Source organism: Delphinapterus leucas, chromosome 15 (genome assembly GCF_059928025.1).
Source record: "Delphinapterus leucas isolate spDelLeu-1000000601 "Yukka" chromosome 15, BTC_Dleu_Yukka2, whole genome shotgun sequence".
Lineage (NCBI taxonomy): Eukaryota > Metazoa > Chordata > Mammalia > Artiodactyla > Monodontidae > Delphinapterus > Delphinapterus leucas.
The window spans coordinates 27,747,966-27,762,450 of NC_143143.1; the positions used below are offsets into that span (position 1 = coordinate 27,747,966).

Genomic DNA, 14,485 nt, shown 5'->3' on the forward strand with positions numbered 1-14,485 from the left:
TGGTGGCGCAGTGGTTAAGAATCCGCCTGCCAATGCAGGAGACACGGGTTCGAGCCCTGGTCCAGGAAGATCCCACAAGCCGCGGAGCAACTAAGCCCATGAGCCACAACTACTGAGCCTACGCTCTATAGCCTGCAAACCACAACTACTGAACCCATGTGCCACAACTACTGAAGCTCACACACCTAGAGCCCATGCTCTGCAACAAGAGAAGCCACCGCATTGAGAAGCCTACGCACGTCAACAAAGAGTAGCCCCCGCTTGCTGCAACTAGAGAAAGCCTGCGCGCAGCAACGAAGACCCAACACAGCCAAAAATAAATAAATAAAATAAATAAATTAAGAATCTGCCTGCCAATGCAGGGGACACGGGTTTGAGCCCTGGTCCAGGAAGATCCCACATGCCACGGAGCAACTAAGCCCATGCGCCACAACTACTGAGCCTGTGCTCTAGAGCCTGCAAGCCACAACTACTGAGCCCACGTGCTACAACTACTGAAGCCCATGCACCTAGAGCCTGAGCTCCGCAACAAGAAAAGCCACTGCAATGAGAAGCCCGCACACCACAACGAAGAGTAGCCCCCGCTTGCTGCAACTAGAGAAAGCCTGCATGCAGCAATGAAGACCCAATGCAACCAAAAATAAATAAAATTTAAAAATTAAAAAAAAATTAAAAAATAAAATAAAATGGTAGCCATCTAAATGCGTATGAGGTGTTATCTCATTACAGTTTTGATTTGCATTTCTGTAATGATTACCGGTGTTGAGCATCTTTTCTTGTGCTTTTGGTCACATGCTCTTTGTATATCTTAGGAGAACTGTCTATTCAAGTCCTTTGACCAGTTTTGAATTGGGTTTTTTTGTTGTTGTTGAGTTTTGAGTTCTCTACATATTCTGGGTATTAATCCCCTATCACAAATTTGATTTGCCAGTATTTTCTTCCATCCTCTGAGCTGCTTTTTTACTCTGTTGATATTGTCTTATGATGTCCAAAATTTTAAAATTTTTGATAAGTTGAATCTATTTTTTCTTTTGTTGCTTGTGCCTTTGGTGTCATGTTAAAGAAATCACTGTCAAATCCAGTGTTGTGAAGCCTTCCCCCCTGTGTTTTCTTCTAAGAGTTTTATACATTTATTTAGGTCTTTGATCCCTTTTGAGATAATTTTAGTATATGGTGTTATGTAAGGCTCCAACTTCCTTTTCTACATGGACAGTTTTCCTATTTGTTAAAAGACTGTCCTTTCCCCATCAAATGGTCTTGATACCCTTCTCAATGAATCATTTGGCCATATATGCAAGGGCTTATTTATGGGTTCTCTACTCTATTCTATTTGTCTGTATGTCTTTCTTCATGCCACTACCACACTTTTTTTTTTTAAAGACTTTTTTTTGATGTGGACCATTTTTAAAGTCTTTATTGAATTTGTTACAATATTGCTTCTGTTTTATGTTTTGGCCCTTTGGCTGTGAACATGTGAGATCCTAGCTCCCCAACCAAGGGTTGAACCTGCACCCCCCACGTTGGAAGGCAAAGTCTTAACCACTGGATCACCAGGAAAGTCCAACTGCCACACTGTTTTGATGACCGTAGCTTTGTTAAAAGTTTTGAAATCAAGAAATGTGAGTCTTCCAGACTTGTTCTTCCTTTTCAAGATTGTTTTAGCTATTTTGGGTCCCCTGAGCTTCCATATGAATTTTAAAATGGATTTTTTCTATTTCTGCAAAAAAAAAAAAAAAAAAGATGATTGGGATTTTGATAGGGATTGCATTCATCAGTCAATCACTTTGGGTAGTGACATCTTAACAATATTAAATCTTCTAATCCATGAAGATTACACATGGTATGTGTTTCCATTTATTTATGTCTTATCTAATTTCTTTCAGCAATGTTTTATAGTTTATTGTACAAGTCTTTTACCTCTTTGGTTAATACCTAAGTATTCTTTTTGATGCTATTGTGAGTTGAACTGTTTTCATAATTTTCCTTTCAGATTATTCATTGCTAATGTACAGAAATGCAACTGATTTTTGTGTGCTGACTTTGTACCCTGCTACTTTGCTGAAATTGTTTATTATCTCTAACAGTTGTGGGGTTTTTTGTTTGTTTGTTTTGTTTTACAGAATCATTAAGGTTTTATATATATAAGATCCTATTATCTATGAATAGAGAGGATTTTACTTCTTCCTTTTCAATTTGCATGCTTTTTATTTCTTTTTCTTGCCTAATTGCTCTGGTTAGAACTTCCAGTACTATGTTTGAATAGAAGTGGCAAAAGTGGACACCCTCATCTTGTTCCTGTTCTTAGAGGAAATGTTCTCAGTCTTTCACTGCTGAATATATGTGGTGTTTGCTGTTTTTTTTTTTAATATATGGTTTTTATCATGTTGAGGTATGTTCCTTCTATTCCTAGTTTGTTGAGTGTTTTTATTATGTAAGGGTGTTGAATTTTGTCAAATGCCTTTTTTGCATCTATTGAGATGATCAAGTGGGTTTTTTCCCCTTTCATTCTGTTCATGTGGCATATTAATCAATTTTCACATGCTGAACCATCTTTGCATTCCAGGAATAAATCCCACTTGGTCATGGTGTATAATATTTTTAATATGCTGCTGAATTCTTTGTTAGTGTTTTGTTGAGGATTTTTGCATCAGTGTTCATCAGGGATATTGTTTGTAGTTTCATTTTGTAGTTGTTTTGTCTGCCTTTGTATCAGGGTAATACTGCCCTCATAGAATGAGTGAGAAGTCCCTCTTCTTCAATTTTTTGGAAAAGTTTGAGGATTGGCATTAGTTCTTTAAATGTTTGGCAGAATTCACCAGTGAAGTCATCAGGTCCAGAACTTTCCTTTCTGTGGAGATTGATTACTAATTCAACCTTCTTACTAGTTATACATAAGTTTATTCAGATTTTCTATTTCTTTGATCCAGTCTTGGTAGGTTTTGTGTTTCTAGAAATTTGTCCATTTCATCTAGGTTATCCAACTTGTTGGCATAAAATTGTTCATGGTACTCATAATCCTTTTATTTCTGTAGACTCAGTAGTAATGTCCCCATTTTCATTTCTGATTTTAGTAAATCGAAACTTCTTCTTTTTTCGTTGGTCCATCCAGCTAAAGTTTTTCAATTTTGTTGATACATTTCAACAACTTTCATTAATCTTCTCTGTTGCTTTTCCACTCTCTGTTTTATTTCTGCTCTAATTTTTATTATTTCCTTCCTTCCGTTAACTTTGAGTTTAGTTTGTTCTTTTTCTAGTTCCTGAAGTTGTAAGATTAGAGTGCTGATTTAGGTCTTTCCAGTTTTTTAATATAGGCATTTATAGCTATAAATTTCTCCTTTGGCATTGCTTTTGCTGCATCCCATAGGTTTTGGTATGTCGTGTTTTCATTTTCATTTGTCTTGAAGTATTTTCTGATTTCCCTTGTGATTTCTTTGATCCATTGGTCGTTTGTACTGTTTTTCACAAATCTGTGATTTTTCCATTTTCCTTCTGTTATTGATTTCTAACTTTATCCCATCAGGTTGGAGAGGACACTTTGTATGAAATCTATCTTTTAGAATCTGTTGAGACTTGTGGCCTAACATATAGTCTGTCCTGGAAAATGTCCCATGTGCACTTCAGAAGCATGTATATGCTGCTACTATTGGATAGAGTGCTCTGTGTATGTCTGTTAGATTTAGTTGGTTTATTGTGTTAAATCCTCTGTTTCCTTACTTATCTTCTGTCTGGTCGTTCTGTCCATTATTGAGAGTGGGTTATTGAGGTCACCAGCTATAATTGTAGAACTGTCTGTTTCTCTGTTCAATTCTGTAAGTTTTTGCTTTCTATTTTTTGATAATTATTATTAGGTGTATAAATGTTTATAACTGTTATATCTTCTTCCTGTATTGAAACTTTCATTAAAATATATTTTGTCTGATATCGTATAGCCACTCCTCTTTTGGTTACTACTTGCATGGAATATCTTTTTCCATACTTTCACTTTAAATCTATTTGTGGTTTTAGATCTAAAGTGAATCTCTTTTAAGACAAAATATAGTTGGATCATGTGTTTTTATTCATTCTGCCAATCTTTGTCTTGGTTGGAAAGTTTAATCCATTTAAATTTAATTACTGATAAGGAGGGACTTATTCTGTCATTGCTATTCATTTTCTATATGCCTTCTAGCTTTTTTGTCCCTTATTCCATGCATTGCTGTCTTTGGTGTTTAGTTTTTCGCATGAACTGTTCCTTTCCATCTCCTTCTGTGTATATTCTATAGCTGTTTTCTTTGTGATTACCACGAGGATTACATTTAACAACCTAAAGTTACTTTGAATAATGATTTGAATTTACATCAGCTTAACTTTAGTAACAAAAAAATCCCTGCTCCTTTACAGCTCCATCCCCACCCCTTTATACATCTTTGTACATTGTGTGCTCCCAAACATAAATAATTTTTTTAAATGCATTAGTCTCTTAAATTATGAAGAAAACAAAATGTGGAGTTACAAACCAAAGTTACAAGTAATACCGGCTTTTAGACTAGCTTGTCAGTTGGGCTTGACTAGGGCTGGGTTTTTGCCAAGCAAGTGTGAAAGAGGGGCAGGGGACTCACGGATGTCCCCGAAGGGAGCGATGATCGTCATAGCCCACAGAACCAGCACTGGGATGGGGTGCTTGGCAAGAGTATGGAAGGAGGACAGGTTTTTAAAAGTGACAGATTGCAGGCCTGAAAAATTTGAACAGTTGTTGCTGTGAGGGCACTAGAGCAAAGTGTTGGGGAGACAGAGTGGATCAGAGCAGAGAATCTGATGTCAAGATTATAGAGGTGGTGCAGTGATGGCCGCCGCGTTGGTCTAGAAGAGCTGCAAGTGGCACAGAGGAATAGCCTCTGGAGAGGAAGAAGCTCAGAGAAGCGAGATGCGGGGTGTGGCTGGAGGGGATGGAGGGGCCCCTGATGAGTGAGGCGTTAATCATCAGTGAGTGAGAAGCAGCTCCGAGGTCAATATACAAGTCCAAGCGTAGGCATAGAGAGTGTTACAGGTGAATGGCATAAGCGTCAAAGGAATTGATGTTTTTAAGGAGGCAAAGTGGTTTGAAGCAGGGAAATTGAGAATTGGGAATATGGATTGAGGGAGAATAAAAAAGACAGCCTTTCCTTGGGGGAGCTCGAGTGAATAGGGCCCTTGGGAGATAGCCATGCTTGGAGATGGCTGGGAAGCTGGGAGGAGAGGTTGAGGATTATCGGGGAGCTTGTTCCGTACTGGGAGCGAGGGAGGGGAGACCAGAACAGATTAGAGTGTGGCCAAGACAGTCCAGGCTGTGGGCACGGTGGAAACAGTCCTCTGTTTCTTTTCTTTTTTTTTAAATATCTTTATTGGGGTCCTCTGTTTCTTTTCTACCTTGAGGCTGGGGGACCTCGGGACAGCACTCAACCTGCGTGTAATTTTCTCATATGTTCAAATACAGGATACACTGGGTTGGCATAGGGTTAAGTAACCTGGAGGCTGTAGAGCACAGGACGCAGTGCGATTCATGAATGTGCCCTCAAAATCCAGAGCTGGTCCCACCCCTTCTCCTGCTTTATCAGCCCTGGAGTGCCCTTCCACAGCTGGGCTCAGTAGTCTGCAGTGCACCCTTCGTGGGGCCCTGAGCAGAACCTCCCCAGGATCTGCGGGTATGACTTTTACATACTGACTTTATGCCTAGGCTCTTATCATCCTGGTTAAAAAGGTTAAGTACCTTGCTATAGGGTATGGATTTTTAAGCCAATGTAAATTTGGGGTAGGGAGCAGGGGAGAGTGTAGTATTTCTTTCTCATCCTTTAGGTCACAGCTTACATGTCACATCTGCCAAGAGAACCCCTTGGTCTAGCCTCATGGTTCTCAAGGGGGGACCATTCCTCACTCCGGGGATGTGTGGTCACATCTGGAGACATTTCTGGTTGTCAGTACGGAAAGGGTTCTAGGGGCATTTAGTGCTTAGAGGCCAGGGCTGCTGACCATCTTACAGTGACAGGACAGTTCCCTTGACACAGAATTGTCCAGCCCCAAATGTCAGCAGTGCCGAGGGTGAGAAAGCCTGGCCTGGACTATTTACAGGAGATCCTTTCTCCAAGCCCTGCTTATTCCTTCATGGCACTTACCGTGGTCTGTAATTACCTGGATGGCTGAGTTTAAGAAGTGTGTATGTGTATAGACAGACAGATGGACGGAGAGATAGATAGGAAGAAATATACATATAATTGTCCATCTGCCTTACTTGGAATGTGAGTCCAAAATGGCAGGGGTCTTTTCTGTCTTGGTCACTGCTGCATGCCCAGTGCCTCGCGTGATGGTATATAGCAGGTGCCCGATAACTGTCTGAGTGAATAGGAGGGGCTTTTTTCTTCTGTATAGAATTTTGATTCTACATCTCCAATTAATACAGACCTGCCTAGTAACTCAAAATAGGATTTTGCTCCACTTCAAATACAAGTGATGTTCGTCCAATCAAATCCTGTTGTTCAGGATAACATGTGCAATGGTGAAGGACCTTTCTGGACGTTTTTATAACATGTATATTGAAAGTTCACCTAATCCCCAACTGCTGAAAAAAGAATGGACACAAAGAATCAGAGAGACCATAAACCGAGTATCTAATTTAGAAAATGTCACTGTTTTAATGTTGTCAGTTGTAAAGAGGTGTGTCTTAACCAGATTGTAACAAAATTACCACAGCTTATTCCAAAAGAAAATTTTAATACAAGAGATTTTAGAAAATTAAACACATTTGTTTAAAAATTCTATTGTGTAAACCTTAACAGAATAGGGTAGTTAAGATAATACTATGTGTTTCAGAGCGAATCCGCGGGCTTCTAGGCCTCACATCCAGACACTAGACTCTAGATTTTTCGCCTTGTTCCCTGCGACAGACGGCTCACTGGGACCCGATCGTGGGTGACGGGTGGGTCACCATGGCACGTGTAGTCAGAAGACTCCCTCCTCCAAGAAGTCAGCATGTGATGAGTTAAGCAAAGTGTTCTACCACATGTTGATGCCAGGGATGGTGCCACCAAGGCTGCAGAGGCAAAGACATTCTTTCTAGGATGAATCCTAGATAATAAAAAATCCACCACCCCCTCACTCCTGGCTATGCCTGTTCTCCAGCTCATCTCTGGAGGGGCTAGCAACTCTGGGTGCAAACGTGTGATCCCCCATTTTGTAACCTTCCATGTCCTCAGTCCCAGTTTTTGCAAGGGCGTCCCCTTGTATGGTCTCAGGTGATGGTGGAAAGAATCGTCGGAGGTGCATGGCTTCTTCCCTTGCAGTTCATGAAGGCAGGAGGCAGACCTGATGGGATTCGAGGGCAGGCGGGGAGCCTGGGCGGGTCAGCTAGTGGTTTTCAGTGATGATGGCAAAACATTTATGTGCCAGTAAGAACTGAATCCCTGGACCTCGAAACACTCATGGATCCAGCTTGTCCTTAGAGTGGGGTTGCTCATCCTTGCTATAGCCTCAACCATCTTTTAGAGAAACCAGATTTTTTTTTCCACTTCTCTTCCTAAACTGATTGGGTAGATAAGGAAACCCATTTAATGCAGTTATTAGGATTCAGAGATGAAAGTAAGGGCTCCTTAACAGACTTGAGAACTACCCATCCAGGCAACGGGCATGGTGGAAGGGAAGGTCAGAAATCCCGCCACGAACTGGGCAGGGGTGTTTCAGTCACTGTGGGATGAGCCGACAGCTGCTCTGCTCAGAGCACGGAGATCGGAAAGGCTCCACCCTCACTTCTATCGATCCAGTAGCCGAAGTTTTATTTTGGAAACGTAATCAAGACCACGTGTTAGGGAAACATGAAAAATGAATTTTTTGGCATGGGAATGTTAGATAAAATATACAGTGCTACAATTGTGCAAAATTAGCACAGAAGCCAATCTGAACAGCAAACATTTAATGTTAGCTTTAATGAAACAATACACAATATTGTGAAAAATGATCGTTGCAAAAGGCCTTGCTCGTGAGCAGATGCCTGCGTGCCAGAAGCGCCCAGCCTGGGGGAAGGTCCAGTGCAGGTGGCAGTGTCCCGAGGGAAACACCGAGACAGGGTCAAGGTAGTTATTGCCTTTGGGGTTGAAGCTTGAGCAGGGCGTGCTCCTTCTAGGATGCCTCTTAGCCGATCTGATGCTCCCAGGCAGGCTCCTTCTCTGCAGGTCCTGGGGGATGCCCACGCAGCTTGAGGCTGAGAATCCAGCCTGTTCTTTACTGTCAGTGACACGCCCAGGCGAGGTGCCCCCTTTGGGGGAGAGCACCTCCCATGAATGGGCGCTGGTACCAACTTGCCAGGCTGAGGGATGAAGGAAGGATGCCAGACGTGACTGGTTAGGGGAGGTCTGCCGGGGCCCGAGGTCAGGGCCTGGCCTCTAGGTGAGGGGGCCAGCTGGTGGCACCCCCTGTGAGGGTGAGCAGGTGGTGTGGGGGACCAAGGCCTGAAACCCTGTGACCTGGTCCTCCAGTGGGCAAACTGTGTCCTGAGGAAATAGGAGAAAAAGCGGAGGGAAGGCCACCGGCTCGCCCGGGCCGCAGAGCCCTAGTTCAGGGTGTTAGGAGTGCTTCGGATCAACTGGGCTGGCGGGTGGGTCTTCACTCCTGTTTCCTGATTCTGAGCCCAAAACCTGGGGATTAATTCTTGGGCCTCCAGTGCCTGCTGCCTCTGGGCATTAGCTGCATCTGTTATCAATCCCACGGACAGACTTAAACAGCTTTGATTGCCTCTGTTGTTTTAAAGGCACAGCACAGCCTGTAAAATCCAGCGGTTATCAAAGAACGCATCTCAGTAGGCCCCACGCTGTGTGACCAGACCTTGTCCACAAACACTGGTCCGCGTCCCTCCGCCTCACCCTTCACGCCCTTGCCAGGTCTCACAAGACGGTACTGTCTCTACAGCTCAATCAGGTGATGCCTTTTGTAGCCACGAAGCCCTTGGATGGGCCTGGTGACGCTGTTAAAGGCGACCACCGCGGGGTTTAACAGCCTTTTCCAGGAAAGCCGCCGCCTCCCCCAGGGCCTGACTGTGGAGAGAGGCTGGGTTGTTTCAAGCCAGGATTCCAGACCAGCTGCACTAGGAGCTGGGAAAGCTCGCTTCTGGGCGAGGTTTACACCAGCCTCGGACCGCCCTTCTGGGAGCTTTGGTTTTCTCTATTAAGGAGAGATGTCTCTACCCAGCCCTGCTTTTCCTGGGTCTCCTTTATCTGGGGGAAAAGGAGGGAGCAAACAAGATGATGGCAGAGATGGACCCGGCTGATGCTGCGGCCCATTCTGGCTGAAGCCGCCCCTGAGCAGACAGCCTGGCTTTGCAGAGGGGACCTGGAGGGGCCTCTCCCTCCCCGTACAGGTGGGGTACCAGAGGGTCAAGGCCGTCTTGAGAGACGGGCCCTTCAGTTCCTTTCAGAATGGGGGGTGGCTTCCTCTCTCAGACGCCGACTTTGGAGGCTCCAAACAATCTTCTAATTTGATCAAGGAGAGAGAAGCAATGCCAGCTGCTCCTTTCTGAAGGGCTGCCTTTCCCCGCGATGGGTCCCAGGGGATCTCCCACCCTCTGAATTGGAGGTGGATTGATGGGCAGATGACGACACATCCTCAGGGGCTGGCATTTGTCCTGGATCTCGGTGTTTTATTCTTTCTCTAGGAGCTGGGGAGTCTGCCCCTTCTAAGTCCATCCCGCCACCCTGGAGAGCAGGGCAGGAGTATTTTGAGCAGGTGGATGGACTAATCACTGCAGAACATTCCATGTGATTCCGAAGTTAAGGCTTTGAGGAGGTGCTGTAATGTGCATGTCACATGCATGTCTGAGCTGAAATCAAAGCAGTTGAAGATCAGGGTTTCTGCAGGATCACGAAAACGGAGGTACAGAGAGCAAGCAGCCTGGAGGGTCCCCGTGGGTCCCCCAGGAACATGCTTTTTACAATCCACATTTTGGGAGAACAGGGCAAGTTTTCCATGAATAATTAAGCTTTAAAAAGTGGGGAGGCAGGGCTTCCCTGGTGGCGCAGTGGTTGAGAGTCTGCCTGCCGATGCAGGGGACGTGGGTTCGTGCCCCGGTCTGGGAAGATCCCACATGCCGCGGAGCGGCTGGGCCCGTGAGCCATGGCCGCTGAGCCTGTGTGTCCGGAGCCTGTGCTCCGCAGTGGGAGAGGCTACAACAGTGAGAGGCCCGCGTACAGGGGAAAAAAAAAAAAATGGGGAGGCAGAGTTTCTCCTTTTTAAATATGGGCTGCGAGTGCATTTGTATCTCCCAGCTCAGCATCTGTCCGCCGTAGCTATGGATGCCTTTTTTTTTGGCTCTTTTTTTAAACTCCGTGCACAGAATGTCAAAGCTGGCTCCTGGTGGGGTGGCTGGAGAAGGCGAGACCAGAGTTGCACTCAGATGTGTTTCGGGTCAGGCGCCAGAAAAGGCTGGCTGATCGGAACCCTTGGCCCTGGGGGGTGTCGGGGCAGTGGTTCCATTCTGGGTCTAGTACAACCGGAGAGGAGACACCTTGGGAACAGATCCGGCTGTGCAGCCTGTCAGCTGGCGTCAAACTGACTGCTGTGGAGGGACCCAAATGCGGGGGGCTGGGATCTGGGGCAGCTGGAGCTTCCAGACAGTCCTGGAGGACCTGGTCGAGGAGGGCTCTGTGTTGAAGGCAGCGCTGTGGGACTTGGGATTCCAACAAAGTGCACGTGCAGTGGCTCCGTCGGCACACACGCGGAAGAGAGAAACCACGTTGCCTTTCTAGGACACAGGGTCCCTCGGGTCCTCTGACCCCCACGAGCTGACAGCAGGGCCCCCAGACACTCCCCACTCCATCTGCGGAGAACAGCCGGCTTGTTTCGCTCACCTGGACCTGGCTCACCTGGCAGAATGTTCCCTCAGAAGTCACTCGGGCCTCCTCCGAGCCTCTGGAGGGCTGTGCGTAGATGATCTCAGCTCTGCTTAACGGCTCTGATGAGTTTCCTTTTGGCTGATGGGAGGAACACGCAACACAAACCTTCCAGGCCATTCCTTCCTGAGTTTTCCGCTATCTAGGAAATGCTCAATGATTACCCACACCGCTCACCCAGTTGTAAGCTGATGGTGGTTAGCCTTCTACCGACCATCTTTCACACACATTGATACCGGCTGTCGTCCCCAGAAAATGCCTCTCTTTGTATCAGCCGCTGAGGACGGCTCTTGCCCAGGGTGGGAGAAGGTTCCATGATTCTGGATGTTAAAGCTGGCTAAATGGCTCTGGTCCCATGGGGCGAGCGGCCAGGGGGGCCCCCGCTCTGAATGGGAGGAGCAGAGGGATTGGTCTCGGGCACACAGGGCCCTGCTCCCGCTGAGAACATGCTGGCTGACAGAGGCTGTGTTGCACACCCTCGTCTTTAGGGGATGATCATGATCTGTGCAGAGTGGACACTTGTGTCCAAGTTCACAGCCACGCTGAGCGCCTGGGAGCTCCGGGGCCAGGTCTGAAAGCCCGAGGTCCACAGAACCTTCTGGAATGCTTCCCGGAGCTGAGTCTCTAACAGCCTGAGGGCTCTCCTCTAGGCTTTCGAGGCCAAGGCCACCGACTCCTGGATAGCCCAGAGCTCTCCAATACAGGTCACTGGGTTGCTGCTGCTGGCTGGCCTGACCAGGTGCACATGGGCCTAGGGGGCCTCAGGTTTCCTAAAGGGGCTGGTCCTTCCAGAACCAACCATAAGGAGGTAGGGAAGTTCTCCAAGAACCACAGTTCCACATCCCTCTAACGGCTCCTTCACACGAAGGCCACGGGACTGTCTCCCTGGAGCACGGTGGCAAGAACTAGGGTGTCTACTGACCACTGGTGGGGAGTGCATGGGAAGGAACTAGCCTCCCTCCAAACCCTTCACGTCCATAGGTAGTAACAGGCAATTACATTAAACAGGGGGAAAAAACCCCAAACCAGTCATTCAAATTCCCACATGGGCAAGAGTTAAGAGGGGGTTTCTCAATGAACCTTCTGACCAACTGAGACATCAGACTCGTGCATCTCAACCAGGGGGCTCCGAGCCCGATCCAGTGCCCACCCTCCTGCTGGCCCTTGAGCTGGAGGGAGGGGAACGGCTGGCCCTCATGGCCCAGGGCAGGGCCCGGGGAGAGCAGGGCCCACATGTCTGCGTCTGTCCTGCGAGGAGCTGCCCTGTTCTCACACGGCCCAGTTTAATCAGGGTGTCACGGGACCAGCGGGGAAGGTGTGCTCTCTGGGGTTCACCGGGGGGACAGGGTTGTCCCTCCGAGGTGGAAGGGGCCAGCTGCCGTGGCCTGGGTGGAGGCAGCTGGCGCAGCACGTAGGGCCCGAGTCTGGGTGGCCATTGAGGTCAGAGGTCGCCGCTCTGGGGCTCCACGTTGCGCGTCTCCCTGGGGTGACCTCGGGACAGCTTGGGGAAGCGGGAAGCCACTTTGGGCCGGCTGTTCTTGGTCAGCGGTTCTCCGGGAGGGGTGACGTCACTGTAAGACACAGCGGGGAGAATCGGGTTAAGTCAGGGTTCCAAGTGCAAATAGCTACAGGCAGGGCAGCAGGGGCTGGGGGTGGGGTGGGCAGTGGGAGTGGCCTCCAGGGCATGGCTGCTGCCTGGCTGGGTGGCAAGAGCGGCGTGGAGAAATGGGGAGGGGCGTCCACGTTGTCGTGTGAACTTCCTGTCCGTCAACAGCGCCCAGCACAGCTCTGGGGCCGCAGCTCTGGACCCGCTTTTAAGTCAACGAAAGACGGTTCTGGCCCCGGCTGTCTTCTCACCGTCTTCATTGATCTTCCAGCAAAGGCGCATTTCAATCCAAGAAAGAAAATGCTTGGGCGAACACTGCATTTAAAGTCATAAAAGATGCACAAACACAGGAGAGGGAATTATGCCTGCCAAGGTCCAATTGTAAGGGCGTTTACGACAGCAGTATGTAAAAGAGTCAAAGATACGGAACAACTTGTGCGTCCAATGCAAGCATCACTGATACTGGATATACTGGTGAAAAAGCACCTGTAACCGCGAGACAGCAGCAGCCGGTACGCACAGGGGCACGGGAGTGCGTTTATGAGCCCGTAAGGGCGTATGATTCCAACACAGGTTAAAGCACAGTAGGGAGGCTGTAACCCCGCCGTGTACAGAAAACACCTGAAGGATACATTTGTTTACTCCGTGAATCTTGGCGCATCCACGTGGGCCGAGCACTGTGCAAGGTACTGGGGATAAATGGTGAACAAAACGGATTCTCTCAGGACCCGTGGAGCTCATAGTCCGAAGGAGGGTTAAAAACATCACACGTTCAAAGACTTAGGTTACAAATGCCACCAGCGCCTCCCTGAGCAGGGAGCCTGGGGCATGGCAGGAAGTGCCCGAGAGTGGGTGTAGGGGGCCAGCCTGGGTGAAGCTTGGGGCCAGGAGGCTCTGGGCACCTGGAGCACGGGGGGAGGCAGAGAGGGAGCAGCTGGAGGGTGAAGGGCATCTGCTGGAGGGCCCTCGGTGGCGGGGGCTCCATGATCTGGTTGCACTTGTAAGTACCCGATGCCAAGGCCTCTGCTCCAGGCACGTGCAGAAGCCTGGGCTGGGGCTGTGAATGCAGAGGTGATAGACTCTGTCTTATTCCCCACGGCTGCTGTAACACATTACCACACACGTGGTGGCTTAAAACAACATGCTGTGCTGTCTTACAGTTCTGGAGGCCAGAAGTCCCAAATGGGTCTTATGAGGCTACATTCAAGGTGTACCTCCTGGAAGCTCTAAGGCAGAATCCTTCCTGGCCCCTCCCAGCCCCTGCAGGCCACCTGCTTGCCTCGGCTCGTGGCCCCTGCCTCCATCTTCAAAGCCAACAGGGCAGCATCTTCAACTCTCTTTCCCTCTGACCCTCCTGCCTCCTTCTTATAAAGACCTTTGTGATCACATTGGACCCACCTGGATATCTCCCCTCTGCCCCAATCCTTAAATCTACTGAGTCCCCTTTGCCATGTAAGGGGACACATTTATAGGTTCCAGGGGTTAGGGTGCAGAATTTGGGGGGGGGTGTCATTTTGTCTACCACAGACTGAAATTTGAATAGAAAGTAGAATCAACACGACTTGGTAATGGAATAATAACTGCCTCTAAATGGTGAGATCACAGCTGACAAAATATAAAAGAGAAATAAGAGAAAACGTTGATAATAAATATCTCACTGATACAAAATGCTTTCAAAAAACAAAGATTAAAGGTTGTTCGCACATCCCGACTGTCTCTGTGGCATCAGGCTCTGTGCCAAGGGCTTTCCGGGCGCAAGTCCTAGAGGACTCTGCAAGGGAAGACAGAGCCCAGCTAGAGCTGAGCCCCGAGGCTCAGGGAGGACACAGCCACCAGCTAGTAAGTGGCAGATCCAGGATCACCACCAGCTGTCTCCAGGCGCAGTCCAGATAAGCAAAGGAATGGATCATATCCAAAGAGGAATGGTCCCCGCAGGGGTCCCTGAAATGGCCACTTCACGCCTTTTCAGGGACCCAGACACTGTGCTCAGTGA

At 47.8% G+C, this 14,485-nt stretch overlaps 1 protein-coding gene across 1 annotated transcript in view; it reads right to left on the reverse strand.

Annotated features, from left to right (window-relative positions):
* Positions 1-6,619: 6,619 nt before the first annotated feature.
* The window catches only part of SNX29 (sorting nexin 29), a 549,073-nt gene continuing 541,207 nt past the window's right edge, over positions 6,620-14,485 (reverse strand). Inside the window, exon 22 of the mRNA XM_089896147.1 lies at positions 6,620-12,457. Within this exon, the coding sequence (XP_089752273.1) occupies positions 12,328-12,457 (130 nt within the window). The 3' untranslated portion in view covers positions 6,620-12,327. The remainder of the gene's footprint in view (positions 12,458-14,485) is intronic.